The sequence below is a fragment of the Hypomesus nipponensis genome, chromosome 11, assembly GCF_054491055.1.
Source record: "Hypomesus nipponensis isolate SF chromosome 11, ASM5449105v1, whole genome shotgun sequence".
NCBI classification, from domain to species: domain Eukaryota; kingdom Metazoa; phylum Chordata; class Actinopteri; order Osmeriformes; family Osmeridae; genus Hypomesus; species Hypomesus nipponensis.
This window is the reverse complement of record NC_140371.1, coordinates 2553664-2570000: the sequence shown is the minus strand read 5'-3', so window position 1 is coordinate 2570000 and position 16337 is coordinate 2553664. Positions and strand designations below refer to the sequence as shown.

The following is a 16337-nucleotide window of genomic DNA, read 5'->3' as shown; positions in this document are numbered from 1 at the left end:
ACCAGACGTGTCATTGTTTGTGGTGTTTCATGTTTGTCTTGCAGGACTACAACGACCACACGTGTCATTGTTTGTGGTGTTTCATGCCTGCTGTCAGAACTACAACGACCACACGTGTCATCGTTTGTGGTGTTTTATGCCTGCTCGCAGGACTACAACGACCACACGTGTCATCGTTTGTGTTGTTTCATGTTTGTCTCGCAGCACTTCAATGACCACACGTGTCATCGTTTTGTGGTGTTTCATGTTTGGTGTGTCATGTGTGGTGTTTCATGTGTGGTGTTTCTTGTTTGTCTCGCAGGACTACAATGACCACACGTGTCATCGTTTTGTGGTGTTTCATATGTGGTCTTTCATGTGTGGTGTTTCATGTTTGTCTCGCAGGACTACAACGACCACACGTATCATCGTTTTGTGGTGTTTCATGTGTGGTGTTTCATGTGTGGTGTTTCATGTTTGTCTCGCTGGACTACAACAACCACACGTGTCATCGTTTTGTGGTGTTTCATGTGTGGTGTTTCATGTGTGGTGTTTCGTGTGTGGTGTTTCATGTTTGTCTCACAGGACTACAACAACCACACGTGTCATCGTTTTGTGGTGTTTCATGTGTGGTGTTTCATGTGTGGTGTTTCTTGTTTGTCTCGCAGGACTACAACAACCACACGTGTCATTGTTTTGTGGTGTTTCATGTGCGGTGTTTCATGTTTGTCTCGCAGGACTACAACGACCACACGTGTCATTGTTTTGTGGTGTTTCATATGTGGTCTTTCATGTGTGGTGTTTCATGTTAGTCTCGCAGGACTACAACGACCACACGTATCATCGTTTTGTGGTGTTTCATGTGTGGTGTTTCATGTGTGGTGTTTCATGTTTGTCTCGCTGGACTACAACAACCACACGTGTCATCGTTTTGTGGTGTTTCATGTGTGGTGTTTCATGTGTGGTGTTTCGTGTGTGGTGTTTCATGTTTGTCTCGCAGGACTACAACAACCACACGTGTCATTGTTTTGTGGTGTTTCATGTGCGGTGTTTCATGTTTGTCTCGCAGGACTACAACGACCACACGTGTCATTGTTTTGTGGTGTTTCATGTGTGGTGTTTCATGTGTGGTGTTTCATGTTTGTCTCGCAGGACTACAACGACCAGATCCGCCAGGAGCAGCTGAGAGAACTGTCCTTCCTGAACGGCTCAGACGACACCAGCAGAGTGCGGACCGTACGGGGGAGGGGCCTGAGGATGGCTACCACGGCAACCCCCAGGTATGCCTTGACACCCTGTTAAAACACTGGCTTGTAACTGCAGCTCAGCACTGGCTTGTAACTGATTAACTTCAACACAGTTCCAAGGATGTTTTGTATATTTGGAATAATTTGCTTTGAGATTGAGATTATTTGAGTTACATAGCTGTTTGCTGTGTATTACCGTCACAATACTTTCACACAGTTTTATACAAATATATTTTTATTTACCAAACAGAATTAAGAAGCTTGTATTTACCAATTGTCAAAAAGCCTAAGTGACCTGAGTAATCCTTTTTGTTGTTTATTTATTCTTTGTAAAGCTTAAAGAGTAAACTTGTGTGGCAGAAAGTGTTTCCTGATGGCGTCACCCATCAAGGAAAAGGCCTCTACAGTATGAAGGGGTTATCCTTTGAGGGTACTCATGTGTGTTTTGGAGTTTAAGCCTCCGTATGATTTACCTACGTGCTTCTGAGCCTCTTATGGCTGTTTAATAAACCTTTGGTTTGAAGTGCACACACACTAATTTATTCATGTCAGATGTCTATTATTCATTTGTAATCTTATTGCAGACCTGAGTTATGTAACATGTTGTCCCTTGCATTCTAGCCAAGCCGTCAGACTGACAGTGTTTTACACAGTGTGTTTGCATGCGTGTGTGTGCATGTGTGTATTTGTGTGAGCACGCATGTGTGTGTGTGCATGTGTATGTGTGTGCATGTCAGTGTTTCTTTTATATGTGTGTGTGTGTGCGTGTGTGTGTGTGCATGCGTCTGTGTTGCTTTTATGTGTGTGTTTGTTTGCTGACAGCTTGGCTCAACCGAAGTTGCTACAGAAGCTAAATTTAGCTCCAGAATGTGTCACTTCCACCGCCCCTACCCCCCACCACCCCCCACCACCCCCCCCACACACACACCATTCCTGCCTGCCTGCTTTTTTACTCCTTATGCAGCTCTGATAAGTGATTACAGCAAATCTCCATGACCAATATGCCCGGGTGATGTGGCTGTAACTCTTTCTGGTCTTTCGGCTGTTTGGATCAAAAGGGAGCCCCAGCTCTAGTGAAAGACCTGGCAGATCGTCCTGTGGATCTGTCTGCTTTGTCCTTCATCTTGACAGTGTGAAACAGTCTGGAAGCATTCCAGTTATAGACAGTTTTATATCCCCAGACCTCCCTCCGGGGCCTCCCGCTCTGCTTGGGTGCCCCACTCTGGGTACTAAAACCCAGTGAAACAGCCTCCCTGCCCTGCTCCTGACTGCTCTTCCCTCCAGGATCCCCCCTCCCTGCCCTGCTCCTGACTGCTCTTCCCTCCAGGATCCCCCCTCCCTCCCTCGCTCTGCCCTGCCCTGAGGCTGGAGCAGCCAGGGAGCTGCTCTGCCCTGGCTGCTCTGCTAAACAGCAGGTGCTCCCACCTGGGAGAGTCAGCCAGGCTGGAATCAAACAGAACTGGAAATATCCAAAGTTTGATTCAGTGTAACGTTGTCAGTTAGCAGGCCCTTTCATCCAACCTGACGTCAGAGAGGGATTTGAACCTGTGTTTTCTTGATCGACAACCACATACTGAGCTATTCCTGTCCCCTTACCTCCAAGTTGCCATGGTTTGGTTCCATTGGTATTAGAATGGAACTACGTGAATGAAATCTAGGGCACCCATGGATCCATTAGACAATAACCATGCCATCTGGCCAATCACCTCACTGCTAATGTTGACTCATCAGTTACAATGTAAACTCTTTAAAAAGACCACAGGTGAGAGGAAAAGGGAGGGGAGGGGGAGATAGAGGGAGGGGCAGAGGTAGAGGGAGGGGCAGAGGTAGAGGGAGGGGTAGGTAGAGGGAGGTGGAGGGAGGGAGGTAGAGGGACGGGGGGAGTCTGAGTGAGAGGTTGAGTGCACTGTGCGTGTGTGGTTTTGTGAAAAGTATTTTGAGGGAAAAAAACAAACAATTAACAATAACAAAGTTATGTTACACAGAATATACATTTCTGCTTGCACCTGGATATGAATGTGATGTTCAAACAGTACTAATTTAAGAGAAGGAAATAATAATTCAATGAACCTCACTCCTGTTTCCCCAGAGGGCGTGGCGGTGCGGCCCCTCCCCCTCCCCCTGGGCGGGGGGCGGTGGTGCCCCGAGGGAGCGGAGTCACGCGAAGCGCCCTCCCCTCAGTCTCCCTCTCCAGGGGGGTCCCAGCACCCCGTGCCCGCGCCACCCCGGGGAACCCTGGCTACCGGCCCTCGCTGCTGCCCCTCACACACGACGCCTACGAAGACTACGTGAGTCTTAACACCGTCACCTGGATCTCTCCGGCTCCCTCTTGGTGCCGTGCTGCGGCCCTGTGTCGATGCTGTAGCTCAGAGCTAGAGCAGTTGGCTGCAGGTCAAGAGGTTCCCGGTTCAAATCCTTCCCTGTACCATCGTTGTGGATGAAAGTGTGTGCTGAATGGATGTGTGATTGGCACAGGTCTCCTTCTTCATGCTGCGGCCTGGAATGAGGGCAGCAAACTGATTGGGTTTGACTGGACCCATTAATTGAAATTTTCTTTGGTTCTTTTGTCCAATAAGCTTCCAGCACTCAAAATTAGTCTAGGCAGTTTCTGTTTGTAAACACTTTTTTAATGAAGTACCGTCAACAGGATGTTCAGACGTGTGCTTGGCGTGTTCAAACATGTTCTTGGCGTGTTCAGATGTGTGCTTGGCGTGTTCAGATGTGTGCTTGGCGTTTTCAGGCGTGTGCTTGGTGTGTTCAGACATGTTATTGGCGTGTTCAGATGTGTGCTTGGCGTGTTCAGATGTGTGCTTGGCGTTTTCAGGCGTGTGCTTGGTGTGTTCAGACATGTTATTGGCGTGTACAGACGTGTGCTTGGCGTGTTCAGACATGTTCTTGGTGTGTTCAGATGTGTGCTTGGCGTGTTCAGACGTGTGCTTGGCGTGTCATTTCTGCCAGTCTATGTAGTCTCTGTGTTGTCTCATCCACAACTGACTCCGGTTTAAGAGCAAAACCTGACTTGTGCAAAACAACCACACAGGAACATGGGTCAGTTTACTGTTTAGCGGTGGAGGGAACAAGAGAGTAGTTGAAGAAAGAGCAGGGCTCGTGAACCTCCTTTACCATGACCCTGAATACACGGTTCCATTTGGACTGGCCTGACCACAATCTAAAACTCTATAAACACTTTATTCAATTATATGAACCCAAAAATACAAGATATATAAAAGGTTAATTAATAAAAGATGACCCCTGATGACATCCTGATGCTCAGCACTCAGAATAGTGTATAAACAGTTCAGTCCCTTCAGCTTTCAAGGTCAAACAGAACAAGCTAAAAAGGGCAATATCAACTGGAGTTTTGTTCAGTCGTGATGGAAAAAAGCAACACCATTTCCTCCGAGATCTTTTCCTCGCTGTGCCAGAACTCCCGTGTGTGCTGGCAGCTGCAGATTGGCTTGTCTGCATGGGGAAACGCACAGTCTCATTACGGAGCCGAATTGAGTTCTGATGTAGAGGGTGTTTCTGGAAAGAGAGAGTCAGAAAGCTGGGCATTTTTCTCCCAGTAATTGTGGGAGAGGGCGGGAGGAGAGGTGGGAGACAGGAGGCAGATACCAGGGGATTATGGAATGAAGAGTTTGTCCTCAACATATCTCTTTGCTGCTATTTTTTCTCCCAGCGAATCTCACCTTGCTACATCCTCTACTCTGGCACTCAATTTTCTTTTGAGACTGTTCTTCTCCGAGCTGAAGCAGACCTCTCGATGTTGTGGGTCAGGGTGTTCTTTCACCATCACCTCGCCTGGGAGGCTGCAGTACTTCTCCCCCTTCTTCACCCTTTTGTCTCCACCTTCCTTCTCCCTCCTCATTCTCTCTCCAGCTCCCACTTTCTTTCTCCGCGTCTTTCCTTTCCATCCTTCTCCCTCCTTCCCTCTCTATCTCCCTCTTTTTTTCTCTCTCCTCTCCTCTCCTTCCTTCTTCCTCCTACCTTTTCCTTCTCCCTCCTCCCTCCCCACACCTCCTTCCTCTCCCAGGATTCCTGGTTAGAGTCCCAGGAGATGGAGCTGGGTAAATCAGCCGTGCCGAGTGCTGTTCTGGTTCTGTTTTCCTCTGGATTTGTCTCCTAAGAAATGGGCCCCAGAGCTGAATATGCATGACACGCGCGCCGTGCAGGGTCGTCGTGTTGAGGTGGGGTGTATCCAGAGGCCTGTGGTGATTAATAGACTCTGTCTAGCTGTCAGTCTCATGCACTCCACTGATACTGTGACAATGACCATAATTGCACGTGTTAAAGGATACTATTGATTAACAGCTGCAGTGCATAGCAAGAGAAAGGGAGAGACAGAGAAGAAAAGAAAAGAAAGAAAGAAAGAAAGAAAGAAAGAAAGAGAGAAAGAGATAGAGAGAGATAGGATACAGTAGATTGATACATGGGGGTTAGGAGGGCTGAGTAAAGACAAAATAGAAAAGAGGGAGGAGGAGAGAACCATTAAGAGAGAAAGAAAAAGTCCTCCTGATTTATTACGACCAATAATGAGATATTGACAGTAATTGACAGTAAGAGACGTGCTCCTATAGCAGAACTGATCGGAAAAGTCTGGAAGGGCCTCTGATCTACATTTGAATGGGTCTCTGTAGCCTTCATTGTCTCGGTGTTGAGCTAGCTTACAGTGTGGCGGAGCGTGAATAAATATTGTGTTGGAGGGTTTTAGTCCTTTCTTTTGTTTAAAGGAATCAACTTGTTGAAATCCAGTTAATCGGGGCTCGGCTGTGGATGAACTAAATCAAAGCAGGATTGCGCAAAAGGGGTTTCATTGTATAAAACTAATGTTTTTTTTCACTGTACAGTACCAAGCAGCCAGCTCAAACGACGCCTACGTCAGAATTGGAAAGGCGATGGTTTCAATTCTGATTTAATGCTCGCTGTTATTCCTCAAAATAAAACGATACAAAGCAGTAATAAATTGCCCTTGTTTCCATATAATGTTGTTAGGTGCCTGAGTACAATGTCATTTACTGTATATATAAACAGAACGGATTTGTATTGTGGTGTACTGTACATGTGGCTGGAAGCTAAATCTCTCACAAAGGAGCCGTGGCTGAGATCCCCGCCTTGACGGGCGACCACAAATCACACAAACCTCTCCAGCAGGAGAATGACAAAAAACGTGTATCGAATTCCCCAGTGTTAAACCTGAGCAGCCCCTCTGAGGCAGTGAGGCAGGCCAGCGGAGGATATAATGTGATTAAACACAAGACCCTGGGCGGACTTTCTCGAGAAAAATAGATTTCCCCTTGAGCAGTAGATATAGCACAAGGTCACCGTCAAAAGAGAACATCTTCTTCCACGCTCTACACTTGATATGTTGCCTCGATATCAAAGATATGTGCGTAGAGTCATAGTTCAGCTGACGTATTCTTCAAACCTGATGCCTCCTTTCTCGACGCCCCGTTGTTTGGCTGCTTGAGTAGCGCGGCTGTATGCTGCTGTGCAGCTCTCAGCTACAGTCTCTGCAACAAATCTAGCATTCGAGGAAACAGTGTGAGACAGGAAGAGAGATGTTCCTAGTGGCCCTTTAAGGATGGCGTGCGCATCGGCTGTAATTGCTTTTTAACAATAGGCTTGGTTACACTGCTGAGTTCACATTTGTGAGGTGAACTAATTATGGAAATGGAATTCTCCAAGCAGAACTCCCCTGTTTAATAAAACAGATGTATGACACACACCTCGACTAGATAGTCTAATAGAAGCCGACAGAACGCCCTAACCCCCTTGACTCTGCTGTGATTCCACGGATTTCCAACGGCCTGTGTTGAAAGTGTTTCCAAGTTTCAAAAGAAAAGAAAAAGTAGCTAGCATGAAAAAATAATAAGAATGAAAAGCGGGACTATTCTGAATTGACTGTGAGACGATTGCGATGGGAACCCAGTTGGGTTTGCGCACTCAAACGCCCATGCCTGTGTTGAGAGGGGAATACTCAGGGGACGTGCAGAATCGTCTGTTTACATGGCGTGTGTACACACGAGTCCCGTCGTAGAGACAGGCACTGGGATGTTTCTGTAGTTAGTTTCTGTACCAGGAGCACCAGGCCTCGGCACAGTAGAACGTTCTTCAGAATCTGCTTGTCTTCTTCCATTAGAACTGAATGAATGAAGAAATGTGTTATCGCCGTACAATTGTTTCATTGGAGTTGCACGAGATATTATCGGGTTGTTATGAATATTTCTGGTTATAGACTGAAGTACAACAGTCTAGGGGAGACCAGTCTCTCTCGTACACAGTATATAGACCAGTTTCTCTCATAGACAGTCTATAAACCAATCTTTTTTTAAATAGGTGTTCTCACCACCAGTTAAACCATATCCTCACAGGATGGACTGCTGTTATTCTCTGAATAACAGCTCCAAACGAAAACTCCTGTGAACATGTTGGAAACAGTCATCCTTAGACAGCGAAACACTCCGTCTACACTAAACTGCCCTCCTGGAACACTCCGTCGACACTAAACTGCCCTCCTGGAACACTCCGTCTACACTAAACTGCCCTCCTGGAACACTCCGTCTACACTAAACTGCCCTCCTGGAACACTCCGTCTACACTAAACTGCCCTCCTGGAACACTCCGTCTACACTAAACTGCCCTCCTGGAACACTCCGTCGACACTAAACTGCCCTCCTGGAACACTCCGTCTACACTAAACTGCCCTCCTGGAACACTCCGTCTACACTAAACTGCCCTCCTGGAACACTCCGTCAACACTAAACTGCCCTCCTGGAACACTCCGTCGACACTAAACTGCCCTCCTGGAACACTCCGTCTACACTAAACTGCCCTCCTGGAACACTCCATCAACACTAAACTGCCCTCCTGGAACACTCCGTCTACACTAAACTGCCCTCCTGGCACAACGACATGAGCCACAAAAGCAGTCTTCCTGCGTGCGGCTTTGGCAGGAGAGGCGTTCAGGAGGACCCAAAGCGTGGTGCCTTTCTCCCGGGGCCTGAGACATGCAGCTAAGACAAAGAGGTTCCTGATCAGAGTCTATCTGCGTCTCAGGTATTCTCAAGCCAGAGGAAAATCAGTCACTGTCGCAAGACATTCCTGCTGTCAGTTGATAATGAGTGTCAGCACCGTGGGCCCAGAGGCTCAGCCTGGTCGTAATTACACCGACCCAAGACTCCACAGCCCTCGAGAGTTAACACTTGATTTATTCCCTCCCCGGCTTGTTCAATAGGACTGCTGTTAATTGGTTTTCTAAACGAGTGGCGATATATAAGTATTAGGCTTCATTAAGCGGACGCTCCACCAGTCTCCCCTGGACTTGTTCAACCTCCACCAGCCTTCATGGCCTCTATAGCCTCCATTCCGGCCTTTACTAGCCTCTATGGCCTCCAACCTCCACCAGCCTCCTTGGTGTCCGGCAGCCTCCCCCAGCCTCCCTTAGCCAACCCGATCCCCAACCTTCCCTCGGCCCACCCAGCCTCCCCCAGCCCCCCCCCAGCCTTCTTTAGCCCTCCCCAGCTTCCTCCAGCCTCCGTGGCCTCTACAGTTGGTGAGGGTGTGTGAAAGGTCAGGGAGCTGAGATGTGAGGTTGCTGTTGACACATTTGCACCCTCTGTAATGATAAGAAGTATTGTCACAGGGGTCAGTCTGCAGAGACAGAGCAGGACACCAACCCTGCTCTACTGCCCAGACCCCCAAGAACCCTTATATGGTGTCGGGTGAGGAGGAGGTGGTGGGGGGCAAGGGGCAGGGGTGGGGGAGGGCGGGAGGGTGAATTTGCCTGGTGCCGTTTTATTTATAGCCCACTTTCTTTCAAAGCCATAACAACTGTAAAAAAGCGTTATAGCACTGTGCTGAAGCACTCTTGATGTTTTACTAAGTTAATGGGAGTACAGTTGAACAAGAACTGCAGGGGGCTAATTTCCCTCCGCATCTCAATGTGATAATAGCATTGAAAGGAACCAGTCATACAGTACACACTCATCCGAACGACTGCACACTGACACGATCCACTCAGGCCCTATCTGGCGGCTTCATTCATCAGCTCCGAGGGGAAGTGAGGCGTTTATCCAGACGGGAAGGTTAACAAAACGCCCAATTAGAGCGATAGGAAGGCTTCTGACCCTTCCTGCTATGGGTAGAAGACCGCGAGAGAAAGAAAGTGGCATTAGATCGTCTGAACAACGTAATCCCTGACATAATCCTCAACTTTAATTTAGTCAAATCCATGTTCATACATATAAATCCACACGAGTGCCCCTAGCAGAATTTTAATCTGCAATAGCCAACAAAATAAAATAAATATTCTGATCGGTATGTTTTTTTTATCTTGTTTTTTTCCCGGCTGCATATTATATTTCATGATTTTTATGAGAGGGAGTGTACGGTTATTAAACAGCCTGGAGCCTGGAGACACCCCATGAACAAAGTTATTGCATTTTCATTACAAGTAGCCAGAGATAAAACATTTCAAGTTCTGTTGTGTTTCAGCTTTCAGGAGACTGCATCCACAGAAAGCACATTTAAGCACCTTGTCCTGACCGAAAAGGCATTTTTTCCATCCCACACTTTCCCATCAAAACAAACTTCTGCACTCACCAACATGGAACTAATATGAATATATTTTTAGGTTAGCATTCGGATTATCTAGTAGGTTTTGAACATTGTGTACAATAACTCTTTCTTTGATGGTATAAGTAATGAAAGCAAAAGTGAGTTTAGTAATCTGGTGATGAGAGGATGACAGGTGATGTCACACATCCCTGCCCCACACATGCTGACATTTCGTCGCACATGAACAACAACCAACTTTTTAGCATGAGGAAAAACAGTGTCTCTGGAAAATCAGTTAAATCCCCTGAATGAATGTTTTTCTAGTAAGATCTGAGGCTTAGATCTGACATGACAGGAACCCCATGAGAGAACCAGGATTAGACCAGGGGAAGATTATGATGATGACTGACAGGAAGCAACACTTTGAACACCACTAAAACGCTTTAACTAAGTCAGATCTGCCGATTAGAGAGAACCTTCACCCAGGGAAGCTGTGGCACAGGAGATGGAGCCAGAAATAAAGAGGGTTGCTCCAGTCTGAGATTAGTGTCAAACGGCTTCCGGTGCAGAACTGGAAGGACAGTTCTATTGTAGGTGGAGTCCGTTTATTACTTACAAAAAGCCAGCACGTCATATACAGATGTGGTCATATTTGCTGGTAGCCTTTCATCTCTTGGAAAAAAAATGCTTCATGCCTCCTGAAAATCAATGCCATTAAAGCCTATTGCATGCCTTTGGTATGTCATAGAATAAAGCAAAGAAGCGGTGAAAAGAGATGAAGCATTCTCATTCTGCAAAGATTTTCTACAATGGCCTGGACACAAGTTAGTACCCCTTAGAAAAGATCATAAAGAGTTGGAATATAGGGATTTTGATTTAAATGCAAAAGTCATCACTGTGTGACCATTGTGTGCACTTCACTGAATATGGACCAGGCAAAGTAAAAGAGAGACAGATATCTGAGGAGATCAGAAAGATAATAATATACCAGCAAGATGAAGGTAAAGGCTACAGGACCATCTCCAACATCTTGATGTTTCTGTGACAACAATTGCAATTATTAAGAAGTTCAATGTCCATGGAACTGTAGCCAGCCTCCATGGGCGCGGCCACAAGAAGAAAATTGACCTCAGGTAGAACTGAAGGATAGTGTGAATGGTAGGAAACGAGCCAGGGATAACTGTCAAAGAGATACAAGCTGAACTACGAGGGGAAGGTACGTCAGTTTGTGATCGCACCATCAATCGCTTTTTGAGCGAGAGTGGTCTCCATGGAAGAAGACAAGGAGGTCTCCACTTCTGAAAGACAAACATTAAAAAGCCAGACTGGAATTTGCCAAAATGCTAAAAAGACACAATCCCTCTGGGAGATGAGTCCAAACTGGAGCTTTTTGGCAAGTCATAGCATTTCTGTTCACAGATGAATCCTCCCAGTGTCAGAAAGCCGCGGTGGCTCAGTCACAGGTCACAGATCCTCCAAGAGGATTCTGACCATAAACACACGACTAAAAGCACCCAAGAAGTGATAAGAACAAAACATAGGAGCGTTGTGAAGTGACCTTGTATGATCCCTGATCTGAATCCTAACCAACGTCCATGGAAGGAGCTGAAAGTCGCAGTCCGGAGGAATCCCACATCAAACCTGAGCCAGCTTCAGCAGTTTGCTCTGGAAGAGTGGGCCAGACTACCTGTTAACAAGTGGAGTCACTGTGCACCACAGAAAACATTTGATTGCAGTAGTTGCGTCTAAAGATTGTGCAACTAATTATTAGGTTGAGAGTCCCATCATTTTTGTCAATACCATTTAAAATGTTGGAAAACAAAAGCAAAGTCTGATTTCTATTAAATATGGAATCAATAATGGTGGATGCCAATTGTTTTTGTCAGTTATTACAATGGAAATTGCAAGGATCAAGGATCGCTGCATGACATGACACAACTTTTCATACAATGTGTGTACTAGACCGATTTCCTAACCGCTCAGCCACCTGACTCCCTTGCAGTTTTAAGGGATTCTACTTCTAAATACATTCTCTCAGGGAACAATTCTCGCTACTTATTGCCCAAGACGTTTTACAAATAGTAATTACTATACGACCGGGTAGTGTACTGGTGTCTGCAGGGTTTAAATCGAGTTACTTTGTTCCTGATGTTAATTATAACTCCAGTCGGCAACCAATGACAGCATCCTGTACGCTGCGGCAACATCAAGGTCAATAGGTCGAGGAAGCGTCCAATACATACAGCTCCTCGGACAAGTGTCCCGTTCAAGCCCGATCGATCGTGTTTCCGGGACTTGATTCAGCTGTGTCGCCCGCTGCACTCAGGGGGCGTGTCTGTGTAGATGGTATCCTCGAGCCACGGAATTAAGCATTGATTTTTTGATGTTTGGTCCTTCAGCAATTAGTGTCCCAGCAGAGAGGGAGTAGCTACGGGGCAATGCTCGAGGGCTCAGATCAACGCTGTTGTGTTAAAAGCTGCAGGGTTGGCTTGAAAGGTCGATGTGTGTGTGTGTGTGTGTGTGTGTGTGGGGGGGGTTATTTTAATTATACATGGGGTTATGGTGCGGGCTATCGCCTGTTTGTCTGAAGTCATTTTGAATGTCTTGGAATTTCATTCCAAGTTTCATGTAGATGCTACTTTGGCACGAGCCAAAAGTGACGTGACGTGTCAAGCCAGCCCCTCTGAATTCCCCCGGTGACACTGTCACTAACATCAACGTGTTGTCCTCTCCGCAGGGCTACGACGACGGCTACGACGGCGAATACGACGACCAGAGTTACGACACCTACGAAGAGAACTACAGCAGCCAGTCCAAGAGGTGGGAGGCTGTGGAGAGAGGGCTCCTTCTGAGGCTGTGGAGAGAGGGCTCCTTATGAGGCTGTGGAGAGAGGGCTCCTTATGAGGCTGTGGAGAGAGGGCTCCTTATGAGGCTGTGGAGAGAGGGCTCCTTATGAGGCTGTGGAGAGAGGGCTCCTTATGAGGCTGTGGAGAGAGGGCTCCTTATGAGGCTGTGGAGAGAGGGCTCCTTATGAGGCTGTGGAGAGAGGGCTCCTTATGAGGCTGTGGAGAGAGGGCTCCTTATGAGGCTGTGGAGAGAGGGCTCCTTATGAGGCTGTGGAGAGAGGGCTCCTTATGAGGCTGTGGAGAGAGGGCTCCTTATGAGGCTGTGGAGAGAGAGAGAATGAATGGTCGACACACTCGTTCATCATCCTCTCCTTTGGTGTCCCCTTACTCTCCTTTTTTCCTTTTCTCATCCCTTCTTTTCTTTTGCTTCTCTCCCTTTCCCCTCCTTTTCTCGTCTCTTCTGTGGTTGGGAGCAGATGTTGTTTGATCAGGGTATTGTTCTAGCCTAGACCTGATACCCTTGTAAATATTTGACTAAACATAATTATCCCATACATCATCTCTACAGCATTACTGATATTATGGTGAGCCTCTTGTGTGTGTTCCCATGACAATAGAGCCATCAAACCCAACTACAGCTGGGCTCTCTAACTCACTTACCTCAACCAAAATAATGTGCTGCATGATTTAAAAGGGATTTGTGTAATGGACTTTGTGTGTTTTATGAGATTAAGTATTCCAAACAGGTCCTCTTGATTAAGTTGAAATCCATGATGGAGGACAGCCATTCAGTCAAAAGGGGAATTGGACGTTCAATCGATTAAAAAAGTTGTTGTTTTTCACAGCATTTCAGAGTATTATGAATACGGCCATGGAAGCAATGATGAAACATACAACAGCTATGGTGAGTGTTACCTTTATCACTCCTTATCTACAAGCCCCACCCCTGCCCCACCCCTGCACCACCCCTGCACCACAATAACATAGGTTTGGAGGCTCATGTTGATCAATGGAGCAAAACCACACAACGACAATCCAGTGTGCTTCATCAGTATTCAGTGAGGTCCAGTATTCATGTGAGCTCAACCCAGACTCTGTTGGTGAAGCTCCAGGGCCACTCTGTCATCCATGGGTCCAACTGTAGCTCTCCTAGACCACCGCGGCATAGCTGCCAGCTGGGCTAAAACCCCTTACCTCCACACCCATCTCCACCACACAATCCTGGCCTCTCCACTATCAACCCCCCCCCCCCCCCCCAAACACACACACACTCAGTTGCCAGCAAGCTGGGGGAGACCCTGGTTCTGGATCCAGCCGGCCCACACAGACTCAGTCTAGCGGCTTCAGAGCATGGTGCCCGCACAGCGGCAGCAGCGGCTGGCAGGCCTCAGCCCCGTGCCTGGGGTGTGAGTGGGGCTGGAGGTGCAGCTGTGTGCCAGCGGATCCCACAGAGTCTGTGGAGGAGGGAGGGTGTGCCAGCCAGCCAGCGTACTGCCTTCTGCAGCGGGAGCATGTTGTGGGCTCAGGCCGTGTGACAGGCTGGGAGGCTGAGACTGGCTGTGCGCCCGCTGCCCTGCTCCGAAGCCACCACTCCCAGTGCCGCCTCCCAGCACTCATTCGTTTTCGGCACCGTGAATTGTTCACAAGAGGGTGGGGGGTGGGGCGGTTAGGGGACACAAACCAAAGGGGGCCAGTGATTTTCTGCCCCATAAACACTTGGCGACATTGAGCCTGGCTGCAGACGGTGAGGTCTCTGCTCTGGATGTCATCTGAATCTTTGAATAAAAGGTGGAGCGCGAGCGGTCCAGGGCCAGGCCCCGGCTCCGGGCCCGGTGGTGCAGGACACTGAGACCGTGTCATCCAGGAAGTGTGGGGCGTGTCCAGCAACAGCTCCTGGTGAAGCCGGAGACCAGAACACAGACCAGAACACAGACCAGAACAAAGACCACAGAACACAGACCACAGAACACAGACCAGAGAACAAAGACCAGAACACAGACCACAGAACACAGACCAGAGAACACAGACCACAGAACACAGACCAGAGAACACAGACCACAGAACACAGACCAGAACACAGACCAGAACACAGACCACAGAACACAGACCAGAACACAGACCAGAACACAGACCAGAACACAGACCACAGAACACAGACCAGAACACAGACCAGAACACAGACCACAGAACACAGAACACAGACCAGAACACAGACCAGAACACAGACCACAGAACACAGAACACAGACCAGAGAACACAGACCAGAACACAGACCAGAGAACACAGACCAGAACACAGACCAGAACAAAGACTAGAGAACACAGACCAGAACACAGACCAGAACAAAGACCACAGAACACAGACCAGAGAACAAAGACCAGAACACAGACCACAGAACACAGACCAGAGAACACAGACCACAGAACACAGACCAGAGAACACAGACCACAGAACACAGACCAGAACACAGACCAGAACACAGACCACAGAACACAGACCAGAACACAGACCAGAACACAGACCAGAACACAGACCACAGAACACAGACCAGAACACAGACCAGAACACAGACCACAGAACACAGAACACAGACCAGAACACAGACCAGAACACAGACCACAGAACACAGAACACAGACCAGAGAACACAGACCAGAACACAGACCAGAGAACACAGACCAGAACACAGACCAGAACAAAGACTAGAGAACACAGACCAGAACACAGACCAGAACACATACCACAGAACACAGACCAGAACACAGACCAGAACACAAACCAGAACAAAGACCACAGAACACAGACCACAGAACACAGACCAGAACACAGACCACAGAACACAGACCAGAACACAGACCAGAACACAGACCACAGAACACAGACCAGAACACAGACCACTGAACACAGACCAGAACACAGACCAGAACACAGACCACAGAACACAGACCAGAACACAGACCACTGAACACAGACCAGAACACAGACCAGAACACAGACCAGAGAAAACTCCCCTTGACACACTTGCTTCCCAGTGTAAGACTGACACCACCACAACACAACCATCGCAACCTGACCGGCAGGAGGGGGTTGTGTGAGAGTTGTGTTAGAATCAGCAATGCTCTCAGTATTGATGTAGATCATGTTTAGGTGTTTAGGGATGAGAAAAATTACTCATTATTGTTTTGAAGAACAATGTGTCTACTTGCTGTGTCGGTTTGACCTAAAGCTCCTTCAAAAGAACATCTAATCACACTCTAAAACCATTGGACTCTTCTGCTGACAACATCAGTTCCTCACAAAGGGACTTCTTCTGCAGATGTGGTGGTTGTTAATGACATCAATGATGTGACTCGTGTTTTCTGACCTCTTCCAGAGGAGGAGTGGATGACCTCCCGGCCTACTCTTAAAGCTCCGGCGACGCGCCTGGCCCGGGCAACCTACAGAGAACATCCCTATGGTAGATATTGAAGGTGCCTCACACCTGTGAACGCCAACATAAGACAACCAACCTTACGATCGTCCGCCCCCCCCCCTCTCCTCCCCCAAAGTTGTAGCGTACCTTCTTCCCCTCTCCAATCTGCCCCTTCCTCCGAATCTCTCCACCCAAGGAAGCACACACAAAGCACATAACCCCTAACCATTCAAGCGGTGTCAGTTTTGTCTTTGTTTTTTTTGATAACTTGGGACTCTTTTTCTAGAACAACAAGAAA

General features: G+C 47.7%; 1 protein-coding gene across 2 annotated transcripts in view; it reads left to right on the top strand.

Moving 5' to 3' along the window:
- The window catches only part of khdrbs2 (KH domain containing, RNA binding, signal transduction associated 2), a 59619-nt gene extending 43501 nt beyond the window's left edge, over window positions 1-16118 (top strand). The window contains exons 5-10 of one of the 2 annotated variants that reach the window (XM_084710186.1): window positions 1132-1259; window positions 3316-3514; window positions 12520-12602; window positions 13474-13532; window positions 13692-13696; window positions 16003-16095. In XM_084710186.1, the coding sequence (XP_084566312.1) occupies window positions 1132-1259; window positions 3316-3514; window positions 12520-12602; window positions 13474-13532; window positions 13692-13696; window positions 16003-16095 (567 nt within the window). Of the gene's footprint in view, window positions 1-1131; window positions 1260-3315; window positions 3515-12519; window positions 12603-13473; window positions 13533-13691; window positions 13697-16000 lie in introns of both variants that reach the window. The other variant, XM_084710185.1, reaches the window with a different exon arrangement.
- The last annotated feature ends 219 nt before the right edge of the window (window positions 16119-16337 follow it).